General features: G+C 35.5%; 1 protein-coding gene across 3 annotated transcripts in view; it reads left to right on the top strand.

The window, feature by feature from the left end:
• Positions 1 to 12,601, top strand: part of CDC42BPA (CDC42 binding protein kinase alpha) — a 162,398-nt gene that overhangs the window by 130,407 nt on the left and 19,390 nt on the right. For all 3 annotated transcript variants that reach the window (XM_035564799.2, XM_035564806.2, XM_035564814.2), the window contains 11 exons: positions 752 to 871; positions 1,553 to 1,633; positions 2,749 to 2,854; positions 3,607 to 3,743; positions 4,371 to 4,510; positions 5,193 to 5,274; positions 6,429 to 6,645; positions 7,448 to 7,510; positions 8,415 to 9,008; positions 10,936 to 11,033; positions 12,326 to 12,410. In XM_035564799.2, coding sequence (XP_035420692.1) covers positions 752 to 871; positions 1,553 to 1,633; positions 2,749 to 2,854; positions 3,607 to 3,743; positions 4,371 to 4,510; positions 5,193 to 5,274; positions 6,429 to 6,645; positions 7,448 to 7,510; positions 8,415 to 9,008; positions 10,936 to 11,033; positions 12,326 to 12,410 — 1,723 coding nt within the window. The remainder of the gene's footprint in view (positions 1 to 751; positions 872 to 1,552; positions 1,634 to 2,748; positions 2,855 to 3,606; positions 3,744 to 4,370; positions 4,511 to 5,192; positions 5,275 to 6,428; positions 6,646 to 7,447; positions 7,511 to 8,414; positions 9,009 to 10,935; positions 11,034 to 12,325; positions 12,411 to 12,601) is intronic.

Here is a 12,601-nt window from a genome sequence, read left to right as displayed (position 1 = left end):
ACTTTGATGTGGGGATGTCATGTTTACAATGAAGAATCTTACATTCTCTGATTTTCATTTGATTTTTATTTGATTTTCAGTCTTGATTTTCATTTGTCTGATGAAAATCAGGCAAAAGATGACTTGTTATCAGGACACCTGATCATACCCATTGTCCTCTTGTTCAGTATAATCTTGTTCTTGGCTTAGTTTTGTTGTGTATCAAAGACTAGGAAAATAGTCCCCTGAAGAAAATGTAGAAAATAAAGATGTTTCCCTTTTTGTAGTTTCGGTGGAGTACAAAACCTTTCAATTCTCTGTGAATATTGTTAATGCTAATTTAAGGAAATATATCATTTGCTATGCCTTTTCTGCTAAATACATTTGCACTGATTTATGTGGGTTATATGGGAATTCACTACTAACAAATCTCTATTACTGGTGGACAAAATAAGAGTAATGTTTAGGAAATAGTCACCCTTTAAAAATGCTCAATTACAAGTCTCCTTGAGTGTTTATCAGGCCCCTGAACTAGCATTTCTTATGCATGTGCTCACCTCTCAGCAGAAGCCTTGGCGTCTTCATATTTAATAATTTAAATTGTGTTTTTGTAGCTTGATTAAAGAGTTACTTAAAACTGACTTTTTCTTTCTCAGTTCTCTCTTAGGAGTTCTGCTGCTTCCTTATCTTATTTTGGTAAGAGTCAAGAAATCCATTTTAATGATGTCTTTGATTTCTTTTATTTTTTCCCCCTCTGGAATTGTTCTCCTAGATTGATTCAGTTGAGAATTTTACATTGTCTAATACACCATCACGGGATGAAGATACCAAGTCTCACCTCCATTCAAGATCAAGGTCTCCTTCTACAGCAAGCGAAACTGAACCCATAGAGGTACTCTGATTTATTTATTTTTTTAGGAGTATCAGTTTTACTTTGCTGTTACAAATCTTTTTGTTTAGAAACTAAACTCGCTATACTGTAGGGACTATTTAGAACCCTGTAAATAGCTTTCTGCACTGGTGGTGAGCTGTACTTTGGGGAATATTGAGTCCTTTTATGTATGGTTAGTTGGTTTGGGATGGGGACTATGTTAAATCAATTATTGGATATCTCTGCATAATGTATCCTTAGTTGTGAAAATTTAAGAAATATTTGCACAAAGTTGATGTTACAATATAGTTTGTGAGAGCATGTTTTGGAGTCTTGCTTTGGAGTCTTGTCCATACAAAATATTAGCAAGGTTCTGCAACTGTAATAATGTATCATCCCCTGTCCCTGTTTAAAAAATCAATTCTCTGATTATTTTATGTTAGAAAATAGTCAGTTAAATGGAGCTAATGCAAAACCATTTTTGCCGTTTAAGATGTCAAATATTTAAGAGCTGAATCTTGCACATCATTTTTATGACAAGTAAGATTTGTATTCCTGAGTCCTTCCTTTGTTAGTCAGTTTGGTTTTTTTTGTATGTTTGGGAATGGAGTGGGCGGCAGGTTGTAGTATTTTTACTTTATTCAAGCTGTCTTTGATAGTGTGTATTTGATGTCTTCTTGATCTTTTGGGGACTACGATCAGGTTATGGATCATCCTCCCCGTTCAATTCACACGCCAACCATGAAGACAGCATATATTGGATCAGGACTTTCTGCACTAAAGGTATTCAATCATGTGTTCACACTTTTTGTACAATAAGGGGAAAAGTATTGCTCCTGGGCCACAGCATCAGGAATCTTACCAGAACTCTCCAGAAGCGTTCTTTGTGTGCAGGCTGGTTGCTTTCTAAAATTTAACAGCCCCTCAATAGCTCAGGGTTCTTCTGTGTATATGAAAAAACAAACAAAAACAACAACAAAAGCCTTTTTTGCAATTAATCAATGAAGTGAGTAAGTCTTTCTAGTACATCTGTTCCACTGCTTTGATAAATTGCAAAATAACAAAAGATTTTATGTAAAAGAATGCTAAAGATGTTTGAGCAGGCAGTTCTGTTGGCAACGTCTAAACAGGTCAATCAAAAATACTAAGTGGGTGCACTTGGAATCATGTGAAACAGATTGTACTGCACACATTGTTTCATTTTTACAAATGTTTTGCCTTAACAGTAAATAATGATTATTTTTCTAAGCTTATAGACCTCAATTACAGTGTTCCAGTTGTGTGATTCATCCCACCATGTTTCCATGATAGCAATCAGGTCATATTTGTCTAACTGTGACATAGTTTCCAACTCCTTCTGCTTGTTTCCCATGCTGTGTGTAGAGGCACTTCAGCTGGTCTATCAGTTGCAATCAACTGATTTTAAAATCAACTTTATCTGTATTATTGCTTTAAATTGGGTATTCTGAAATTGCCTGTGCGTGACACCGTAAAACTTAACTCTGTCATGCTTTCTGGCATAAAAATAAGAATTTTGAAAAAGTTTGATATTTTACTTTGAACTAATGCAACACTCCTTACAGTGAAGCACTGAATATGTTTCTTGAAAGATAGGTATATACATATGTTCAACTTGTAATGAGTGCAATTGGATAATTTTGTCAACTTTCCTGTCTATGGTGGAAGCAAACTAATGTTCTGAGGCAAGGTTCAGTTTCTGTGGTTATGTTCGCATGGGATGGTTTAAGTTATCAATAACAAGCACTGATAAGGAATGTCTTCAGCCTGTGTGTTAGGAACTCAGGTCTCATTTCAGCAAACACTCTTGTGTCTGTGAAAAGATAACTATTCTTCAGAAGTGTTACAGGTATTAACATCCTTGTCTGCTTGTTTCACAGCCTAAAGCACATCAGTTTGTAGTGAAATCATTTAATACCCCAACAAAATGCAATCAATGCACATCTCTGATGGTTGGTTTAATAAGACAGGGCTGCACTTGTGAAGGTAAGTATAAAAGCAGGGAACGGGAACTGAAGTTCTTACAGATGCAGATTGCATAGTAAACAATAATGCAGGTGTCTTCTGTATACGTTTTGAATAACAGAATATATTGTCATTCTGCTGTCTTGTAACAGTGGAAGCCAAACACTTTGAGTATCTCACGTAAAAAATTACCTAGTTATCTGGGGAAGTACTTATTCTGGTTGGTGGCAGAAGAGCTTAGCAGAGTTTATGTAAATTAGCAATAAGGGGCAGCAGTCAGTGGTCAAGTATACTGACAGCAACCTTGCTTTACGACCCGGGGCAATATGTAAGAAAGTTTTGTCATTTAGTAACAATATTGCTTCTTTCCAGGACTGATTTATTCTAGATTTATGTATACACAGAATAACACACATCATTTAGGGAAGTTTCCAGCTTTTTGTTTATAAGACGGATGGACCTAGAAAAAAAAATCATACAGATTTTTCAATTGGAACTTCTAATGAGGCTCTTTCTTACCTGAATGAAACCAGACTGTGTATCCATAGAACTCTGAAGCTGAACAACTCTGAATTTAGATCCAATCAAATTATGCACTGCTGTTGTGCAAAAAAAAATTACTTTTCTGTTTTAGTGTAGCAAAGTTCAGTGCAACAATTCAGTTGTTAATCAAAAAATAAATAAATAGAAAAAGTATCATCATCATTATCATAGCTTTTGCATTGCATAAGAAATAACCATCAAATACTTTTGTTTCTTTTCCTCCTCACAAGTATGTGGATTCTCCTGCCACGTGACCTGTGCAGACAAGGCCCCTGCAGTATGTCCAATCCCTCCTGAACAGACTAAGGGCCCTTTGGGAATAGATCCACAGAAAGGTATAGGAACAGCTTACGAAGGACATGTCCGAGTAAGTATCAAGTAGCAGCATTTGGGGCACTTGCATTAAATTTGTTGCTTTCTGGAGGTGAAATTAAACACTAATTTTAGGGGAGAAGGATTTAGTAATATCTTAAGGTAACAGTTCGGAAACTAAGACAAATTTTCACAGAGCAACTCTTGGCATTTTCAACAGTATTTCTCTCTCTGTGTCTGTTGGCCATTGTGCTTTGAGTTGGTCTTGAATAGTCCATCTCTAGAGATCAGATCATCTTCCCAGGCCAATGAGTTTTTGAGTCTTCCTGTTGACTAGTACTGTTTGCTGGTAATAGCTTGTAAAGAATTAATTAAAAAATTACTAGGCAGATTTCTGTTGACCAACTAGAGATAGATGTTTATATCTTTTGTCAACATATCTTTGAATAAGCTTGTTTACTAGGGAGAAAGTGGTGTTATTTTTTTTTTAAATAACATGGTGTGGTATCTGTATGATTGTGTTTGATGCTCTTACTGCATCTATGCTATTTCTTATCTTGCTTAACATTATCACTGAACAAAAGTTTGTCAGCCTAGATAAGAGAATTGATTTTTGTACTGCCTGTTTGATTTTTGACTGTACAGAGATTTAAAGAATTGATCAGAATTTATTTTGCTAAAGGTACCCAAACCAGCTGGAGTAAAGAAAGGTTGGCAGAGAGCGCTGGCAGTGATCTGTGATTTTAAACTCTTCCTGTATGATATAGCAGAAGGAAAAGCATCCCAGCCCAGTGTGATAGTGAGTCAAGTCATAGACATGAGGTAAGCTTTCTGTTGTTCAGTGGGAGCTTTTCGTAAGGGGAAGGGGGGTGACAACGCAATTAAAACTTCATTACTACTTCCTATGCCAAAATGCATCTGTTAGCTGTGTGTAAGAAGTGGAATGAGTAAAGAATAAAAATACATTCTTTGGGGGGTTGGACAGAGTTTTTGAAGACAGATTGACCTTTGTCATTGGATAAAATTAATAGAACTTTGTATTCAGGAGGGCCGAATATTTTGTTCTCACTGTCTTCAGTATTATTGAAATACTACTGACTTCGATGAAGGTTGATGACATCTAGCGTACCCAGTTAAGATTACAACTTCTAGACAGTTTGGATTTTTATGAAAGAGTCGAAAGGGTCTTCTTGCCCCAGTCTGTTCTTTCTAGTTTGATTTTTGTTTTAAGTTTTTAATTTAAACAGATGCAAAAATAAATACTCTGAATAGGTATATTTCCATCAGCATTTACCAGGAGTAATTACGTAACATTGCATTATGAGTTCAATTTGCAGATAAAGAGAAAAGTCAGGATAATTTTAAAAATTAGATCTCAGTACTGTCCTGTTGTGTACGTAACAAAACAAGGAAGTTGGTACTGTGGAAATATAAGTAAACAACCAAACATACAGATTTTGCTTTCCTTAACATTATTTCCAATAATGTTTATGGTCTCCATAAGGGATGAAGAATTCTCAGTGAGTTCTGTCCTGGCTTCAGATGTCATCCACGCAAATCGAAAAGATATCCCCTGTATCTTTCGAGTAAGTATGTATGTTTTGAGCATAGTTACCCAGAAGTACAGGGTTTTACACTGGGATGTACAGCATGCATTCACTGACTACCGGCTAGTGTTTAACTTCTGTCACAAGTTCTAGCAGTGTGTTATTCATGACTGCAGCAGTGCATAAAGCTCTGTACATAGATCCATATATTTTTCGTCATAAAAATAGCACAAGTTTTCATCAAAAAAGATGATAGGTTTTATTTTTTTCTAACCTTCACAATAAGACTTATGTTTCTCAACTTCCTATTAGCCATTTGAAATTCTGTTCTTCATGACCTTCTACACTTTCATTTCCCAAAGTTGTCTTCTGCTTCTCAGTTTGATTTGCTGCATTATTCCTGAAGCATTTTTTGTATGTAATTTCTTCATATATAGACACTGGATTTCTGAAAACTCCCATTCATCAGGTAGTTAGTATAGAAATATAGTGTAATATATTCGTTGAAATTTATATGTTACCTGGTATCAGGATTTTGCCATCACTGTCTTTTTCTAATATTCTTTTTATTTTTACTGGATATTCTGTTGAAGCTTTGACCTCAGTGAAAAATCTTTGGTGTCTAATTAATTCTCGTATCATTTCTTTACTTGCACCATTGTATTTCACTCCTTGTTTTTCCTGCTTTCAGACTGTTCAGCACTCTGCATGCTAGGAGGAGATAAACCTACAAAAGGGGCTTTTGCTTTTATCTGTAGCAGCTGTACCAAATACATGATGGTGATAGGTCATTCTTATGTATATACCATTCCTATTACGTTAAATTAACGATGGAAACTATTGACTTTTAAAAAATACAGAATACTTTGTAAGAAATTCTTTACATTATAAAATTGCTGTGAGATGTCTAGCTGATTTAGGGTGGATGTTTCCAAGTTACAGAATAAATATAAATATGTTACCAAAAAAAGTTTTCAGATTTTGCTGAGTTATTCACATATCTATAGGTCTTTCTGCCATGAGCTCTTGATTGTGATAAATTTTTTTCTATTAACTAAAGCTAAGTTTTTGCATTCTTAGATCAGATAGCTGATTAACAGAACACTTTACATGCATCTGATATCCTGTATAAATGATCAAGACGAAATCTTTTATTGCTTATGACTTAAAATATGTATTTAAAAATTTTCCAGGTCACAGCTTCCCAGCTCTCTGCATCCAGTAATAAGTGTTCAATCCTGATTCTAGCAGACGGTGAGAATGAAAAAAGCAAATGGGTAGGAGTGCTCAATGAATTGCATAGGATTTTGAAGAAGAACAAACTCAAAGACCGCTCAGTCTATGTTCCCAAAGAAGCGTATGATAGCACCTTACCCCTCATCAAAACAACACAGTCAGCAGCAATCATAGGTATGAAATGAATAAGAAGAAATCTCTGAGAAAAATTTCTTCTCTTAGATTCTAATGTTGCCAGAAAAAAAGCAGAGTAATGTAGTTGATTCATGATGGCCTCTATGATGGGTATGCTTAAAGCATACCTTTTAAAGAAAAATATGTTAAATTACATTGTTTACTGAAAAGAGAATAATATGTAGTGTTTTTATCCCATATGGAAATATGTATGGGAGTACAAGAGAAGTGCAAAGTATGACCCAGAACTTTTGTCACATCTTTAAAAATATACAGACGCATAGTTATAAGCCATTTTGGCTAAGCATTAAACATTACTCTTTTGTTATTCTGTAAACATAATTCCTTAAATGGACAGATTTAGAACTTCAGAATAGGTGTAAATCACTGATTTTACAAAAATCTGCCTGTTAAAAAAGAGAGAAGAATTGAGAGCTGAGAATAAAGTCTTTTAAAATGGTACTGCACAAAGTATGTTGAGCTCAGATTATTTAAATGTGATTTTTTATTTATTGCAAAGTAAATGGTACACCTAAGTACTCTGAATGATTTCTTAAAAATAATGTTTCTTGTGTTATTTGTACTAACAGGAGAAATGGAAAAAGACTTATTTTTTTCAGAAATTTGAAAGACCATTGTTTTTTTCTTCTTATTTTAGATGAATGTGTTTATTTTGGCTTTATATTTGTTTATTTCAAGATATTAAAAAGTCTCTGTTAATCAGAATTATCATATTTGTTGAAAAAAAAAACATTTTAAAAGAAAACTAACCTTTTTTTTTCCCCCTTTGTTAATATCATAGACCATGAAAGAATAGCACTGGGGAATGAAGAAGGGTTATTTGTTGTGCATGTCACCAAAGATGGTAAGAGATTCGGAACTGGTAATAATTTCCCTTATATTAAATAACCAGAAAGTGACTTTGTAAGCCTTGTTCTCTTAACGATATCCTCTAGTTTCATTTTTCTCAATTTACTATATTACAAGTTGGACAGCCCCATGTGAGAGCAGATAATCAAGAAGCTGTTCTCTGTGCTTTCAGTTTTGGGTATCAGTTCCAGTAACAAAGATCCATCATCTGGAATGCAGCTGAAGGTTTTATTTCCTTGTTTGAAGCAGACTCAAAATTGAATTCAGGCCAGGTCGGGTCTTTGTCCAGTCAGGTCTTGAAAATACCTAAGGTCAGAGATTTCACAACCTCTCTGGGCAGCTTGTTGCAATGTGTATTTCACAATGAAACATCTTCTCATATCTAGCTGGAACATCCCCCATTCCAGTCTGTGACTTTTTACCTCATCTTCTTCTGCTGTGCATCTCAGTAAGGTGCTTGGATTGGACTTCTGTGTAACCTCCTCCTTGGTATTGGAAATGAAACCTTATGTTCAGTTATGTAGAGACATAACAGCAGATGCCAAAGCTAATTCAACAAGCAACATGTTTAATTGTACAATTTAGTTCTCTGAGGGTTTTCCTTTATTCAGTAGTTTAGTGGCTATAAATTGTTTTTTAAATTAATTCTAAAATGATATTGCAGCTGTTATTACATAGGATCTGTTCCTCCCTTTTTCTGATGAGAAGTCAAAGGATTATCCAGCACTGGCATATCTGGTATAATTAAAATACAAATTACAATTCTGTATTTTTAAATATATTTTAAGGGAGCAATAAAGGGGATTTCTTTTATTTACTTCATAGTTTATCCACTACAAATACATACTTTTAAATCAATTCACACTTCACTGTTATCATTTTTGTTGGTTTTTTTTTAGAGATTATCCGTGTTGGTGACAATAAGAAGGTTCATCAGATTGAGCTTATCCCAAATGAACAGCTCATTGCAGTAATCTCAGGACGAAACCGTCATGTGCGGCTTTTCCCCATGGCAGCGCTGGATGGAAGAGAGACTGAGTTTTATAAGTTGGCAGAAACAAAAGGCTGCCAGTCAATAGTTTCTGGACACGTACGCCATGGAGCCTTTACATGCTTGTGTGTAGCTATGAAAAGGCAGGTCCTCTGTTATGAACTAAATCAGAGTAAGACACGCCACAAAAAGATCAAGGAGATCCAAGTTCAGGGGAATGTCCAGTGGATGTCAGTCTTCAGTGACCGTCTTTGTGTAGGCTACCAGTCAGGTTTCTTAAAATATCCCCTTCATGGAGAAGGCAGCCCATACAGTCTGCTCCATCCAGATGACCACACACTATCATTTATCTCACAGCAGCCAACTGATGCCATCTGTGCAGTCGAAATCTCAAATAAAGAATACCTGCTGTGTTTTAGCAGCGTAGGGGTTTATGTTGATTGCCAGGGCCGAAGGTCTAGACAACAAGAATTGATGTGGCCTGCGACTCCATCATCTTGCTGTAAGTTGCTCCGTGTGTCAGTCTATTTGTTGTTATACATAGAAGTGATCACTGCTTGTATTAATATCCCCAGGATGTGAAATTCAAGGAAAAGTACTCAACAGGTAAATGAGTACTCAGCTTCTGTGTCAGCGGTTTTAAATCTGGTCAAGAGGATTTAATCCTGATCTCATTTACACTAGTTTTGACAGCTCCATAACAGACTTGTGCTGCTGTAGCTAGTGCAAAGAGAAACCAAGGGCCAGGATTTCTAGGTCAGTCACCTGATCTCCTATGTCTGAACACCCAGCCTGATCTCTAAAACAGCCTTAGGCCCTAGAGAGGCTAGTGGGATCTTTTTGCATTTGCTACAGCTGGAACTAGACTGTTGCTGTTTAAAGCCTAAAAATTTGATTATACTTTGGCTCAGCATTGTGATTTGAATTGCTCAAAGATAACAGGATCTGGTAGTTAGACTTGTCTTTCTCTTAATGGTACTTATTCTTGCTTACTGATTTTTTTTTCCCTTTCTTTTGTTGCTCCTTCATTCTCTCAACTCTTTTCTCGTTCATCTTCTCTTTCTTTTTAATTTTCTTTTATTCTTTTTTTTCCATATTTTCCGAACTACAGCATAGTAGTAGAAAATGTATTTCAACAGTGTAGAAAATGTATTTCCTAACCTCATTGGGAAAAAAAATGAAAATTTTCAAGATTTCCTTTTCTAGTAAGAATTGTGTTAAATGTTTATTGCATGTTTTTTCAAAGCTGGGACTTCATAATTGTGACAGAGGAAGAAGAAAGCTGCAGTACTTGCCTTCTTTTTAATATCTTTCTGAATGCAGATAAAGATTAGCCAAATTTGTCCTCAGATTATAAGAGCACAGTCCTATGTTGATTTTTAAGATAGTCTGCCTTCTTACTTCACTGTGACAGCACTAGTCACGTTGCAGAGGAGAGTAATGTTTCCTCTGGTCTGAATGAAGCCCCATCTCAACGTGGAAGAATAAGTTTTTACAGCCTGTATGTCACTTCTGTTTTTCAAGCAAGAACATGATTATTATGATGTCAGAACTCAGAAAATGACTGAGTCAGAATAAAAGATTAAGTAAATGAATAAAAAACAGTTATTTTCACATGTAGACTTTCTATACTGGCCATTGACATTTGTGCAAGTTTTTTCATTGCCTTAAATGAAGTGACTTGATGGCATTCCAATTCAGAACAGAGGTATATTTTATAGCAAATAGTGTTACATATAAACAAAAGTTAGATGCTCTTGTTAGTCTTGGCAGACTATGGCAGCTTTCTTGCCAATGTGGAAGTACTGAATTATCCTTTAGATGTCCCAGTGGAAAAAATTTCATGCTTGGAAAATGTGCGAAATGAGTAGCACAGAATTCCCTTTACAATGTGGAAAATTAGAAAAGAGAATTAAAACTAGCAGGAAATATGAAGACACTACTGACTGTATCATGGTGCTTAATTTTAACTGATGTTCATTTAGTACATGGTCCAAACACTAAGCACATTCATTCAAAGGACGGTTATTAAATAACAAGAATACCTACCACATCATGTACAAAATACAAACTGTTAAAAATAGGGTTTTTAGAGAAGAAAAATATTTAACAACATCAGTGCTTGGCAGAGTAAGTTGTAATTCCTTGTAGTTCATGAAGTGGTTTGGTTCTGCAAAGTTAAAAGAAAAATCTTGTGAAGGTTTTAGAAGTTTTTTTGGTGGTGGTTTGCCTTTGCTATAAATTTAATGGCCATTTTTTTAGTTAAAATTTATTTTGCAACCTAAGGTTGTTTTTAGATTGTTTTGGTTTTGTTTTTTTTGTTGGTTTAGTTTTGCTTTTTCTTATAAATACTGTTAAACCATAACAAGTTGTATATTGTGAACCCTGTGTAAAAGCACATGACTATATACCTAATCATTCCATCTCAGGTTACAATGCACCATACCTCTCTGTGTATAGTGAAAATGCAATTGATGTCTTTGACGTGAATTCCATGGAGTGGATTCAGACTATTCCTCTCAAAAAGGTAACTTGCTCTTTTGATATCAGTTAAAGAATATGACTAGACTTCAGTATTGCTTTGCTACATTCATACTTTTTTTCTTTTTAAGGACATTAGAGTTCATCATTAAAACTGCTTGTTTAAACATAATTGAACTAAAAGAAAAAAAAAGATTGTAAGTAGAATTTTGTTAGGTTTGGTTCACTTACCAAAAGGAAGAAGTGTTTGAAAACTGACACTACCTTGGTATTTAGGAGGTGTTTGCTCAGCTGGAACAGGCTTCCTAGCAAGGTGTTTGATGACCCATGCCTGTCTGTGTTCAAGAGGCATTTGGATAATGCCTTTAATAATATGCTTTAACTTTTTGTTAGCCCTGAAGTGGTCAGGCAGCTGGAGTTGATGATCTTTGTAGGTCCCTTCCAACTAAAGTATTCTAATTCCAACTCTAAAGCTGTATTGGGAAAGGGAAGGGGAAAGGAAAGGGAAAGGGAAACAGCTTATTCTGGATGAAAAACAGAAGCAAAGGAACAGCTCATCCTGGATGTCATCTCTAAGCATGTGGAAGAAAAGGTGATCAGGAGTAGTCAGCGTGGCTTCACCAAGGGGAAATCATGCTTAACCAGTCTGATAGCCTTCTACAATGGAATGACTGGCTGGGTAAAGGAGGGGAGAGCAGTGGATGTTGTCTACCCTGACTTCAGGAAAGCTTTTAACACTGAAGGGGGAAAAGGGGTTGTTTCTAACAATTTACAGACTATTTGGAAAGTGGATTTTTTTTTCCTCATGAAGCTGTACATCACAAATATCGTTAGGTTTTAGCAATCTGTATATACTCTTAAGTCACAACGTGTAATTGTGGCATGGTGCTAACACAAAATAAAATCTTAGTGCTTTGTGCATCTGATAGACTGAAACTGTATTATTACATGAAGTATCTTATGGAACAATTTATTTAAATGCTGGTAGGAATGTTGTTATGCCTATGGCTTTAAGTGGAATTTTAGGCAACTCCTTGTGTACTGGATCTCCAAACAGAAGTTGAAGATCTGAGATTGTCCTTTCCTCTGTTTTGTGGCTATAACGACTCTCAGTTGTTACTTCTGAGAGCAGGCATGTGTCATTGGATACTGCTTCCTCCAGATTGTATTTCTTCTGTGGAGTAGGCTTTGCTCTGGCCAATTACACTGTTCTGCTCCCTGACTGGCTTTATAACAGTGCTCCTTTCATAAAGATTAGAATGCTCCTTGGAACTTTCAGAATAAGATGCACTATGTAAATAAGAGTTATTACTAAAAGATTGGTTTTCCTTGTTTCAGGTACGACCCTTGAATGCAGAAGGATCGCTCAACCTTTTAGGATTGGAAACAATTAGGTTAATATATTTCAAAAACAAAATGGCAGGTAAGTAAAAAGGAGCCGGTTTTCATCATGCAAATTTTTGTTTAGAAGAAACATTTTTCTCTTGGCCTGAATCTGTGCATTGTAGAAAGTTCCATACATACATACATCTCTCAAATGTATACTTGTTAGTTTGGGAGAAAGCCATGCTTATGTATTACACAGTGATTGCAATGATACTGATATCTGGTAGG

The sequence above is a fragment of the Cygnus atratus genome, chromosome 3 (genome assembly GCF_013377495.2).
Source record: "Cygnus atratus isolate AKBS03 ecotype Queensland, Australia chromosome 3, CAtr_DNAZoo_HiC_assembly, whole genome shotgun sequence".
In the NCBI taxonomy this organism is placed as follows: Eukaryota; Metazoa; Chordata; class Aves; order Anseriformes; family Anatidae; genus Cygnus; species Cygnus atratus.
Note: the sequence above shows the minus strand (reverse complement) of the source record. Positions and strands in the feature narration are given on the sequence as shown.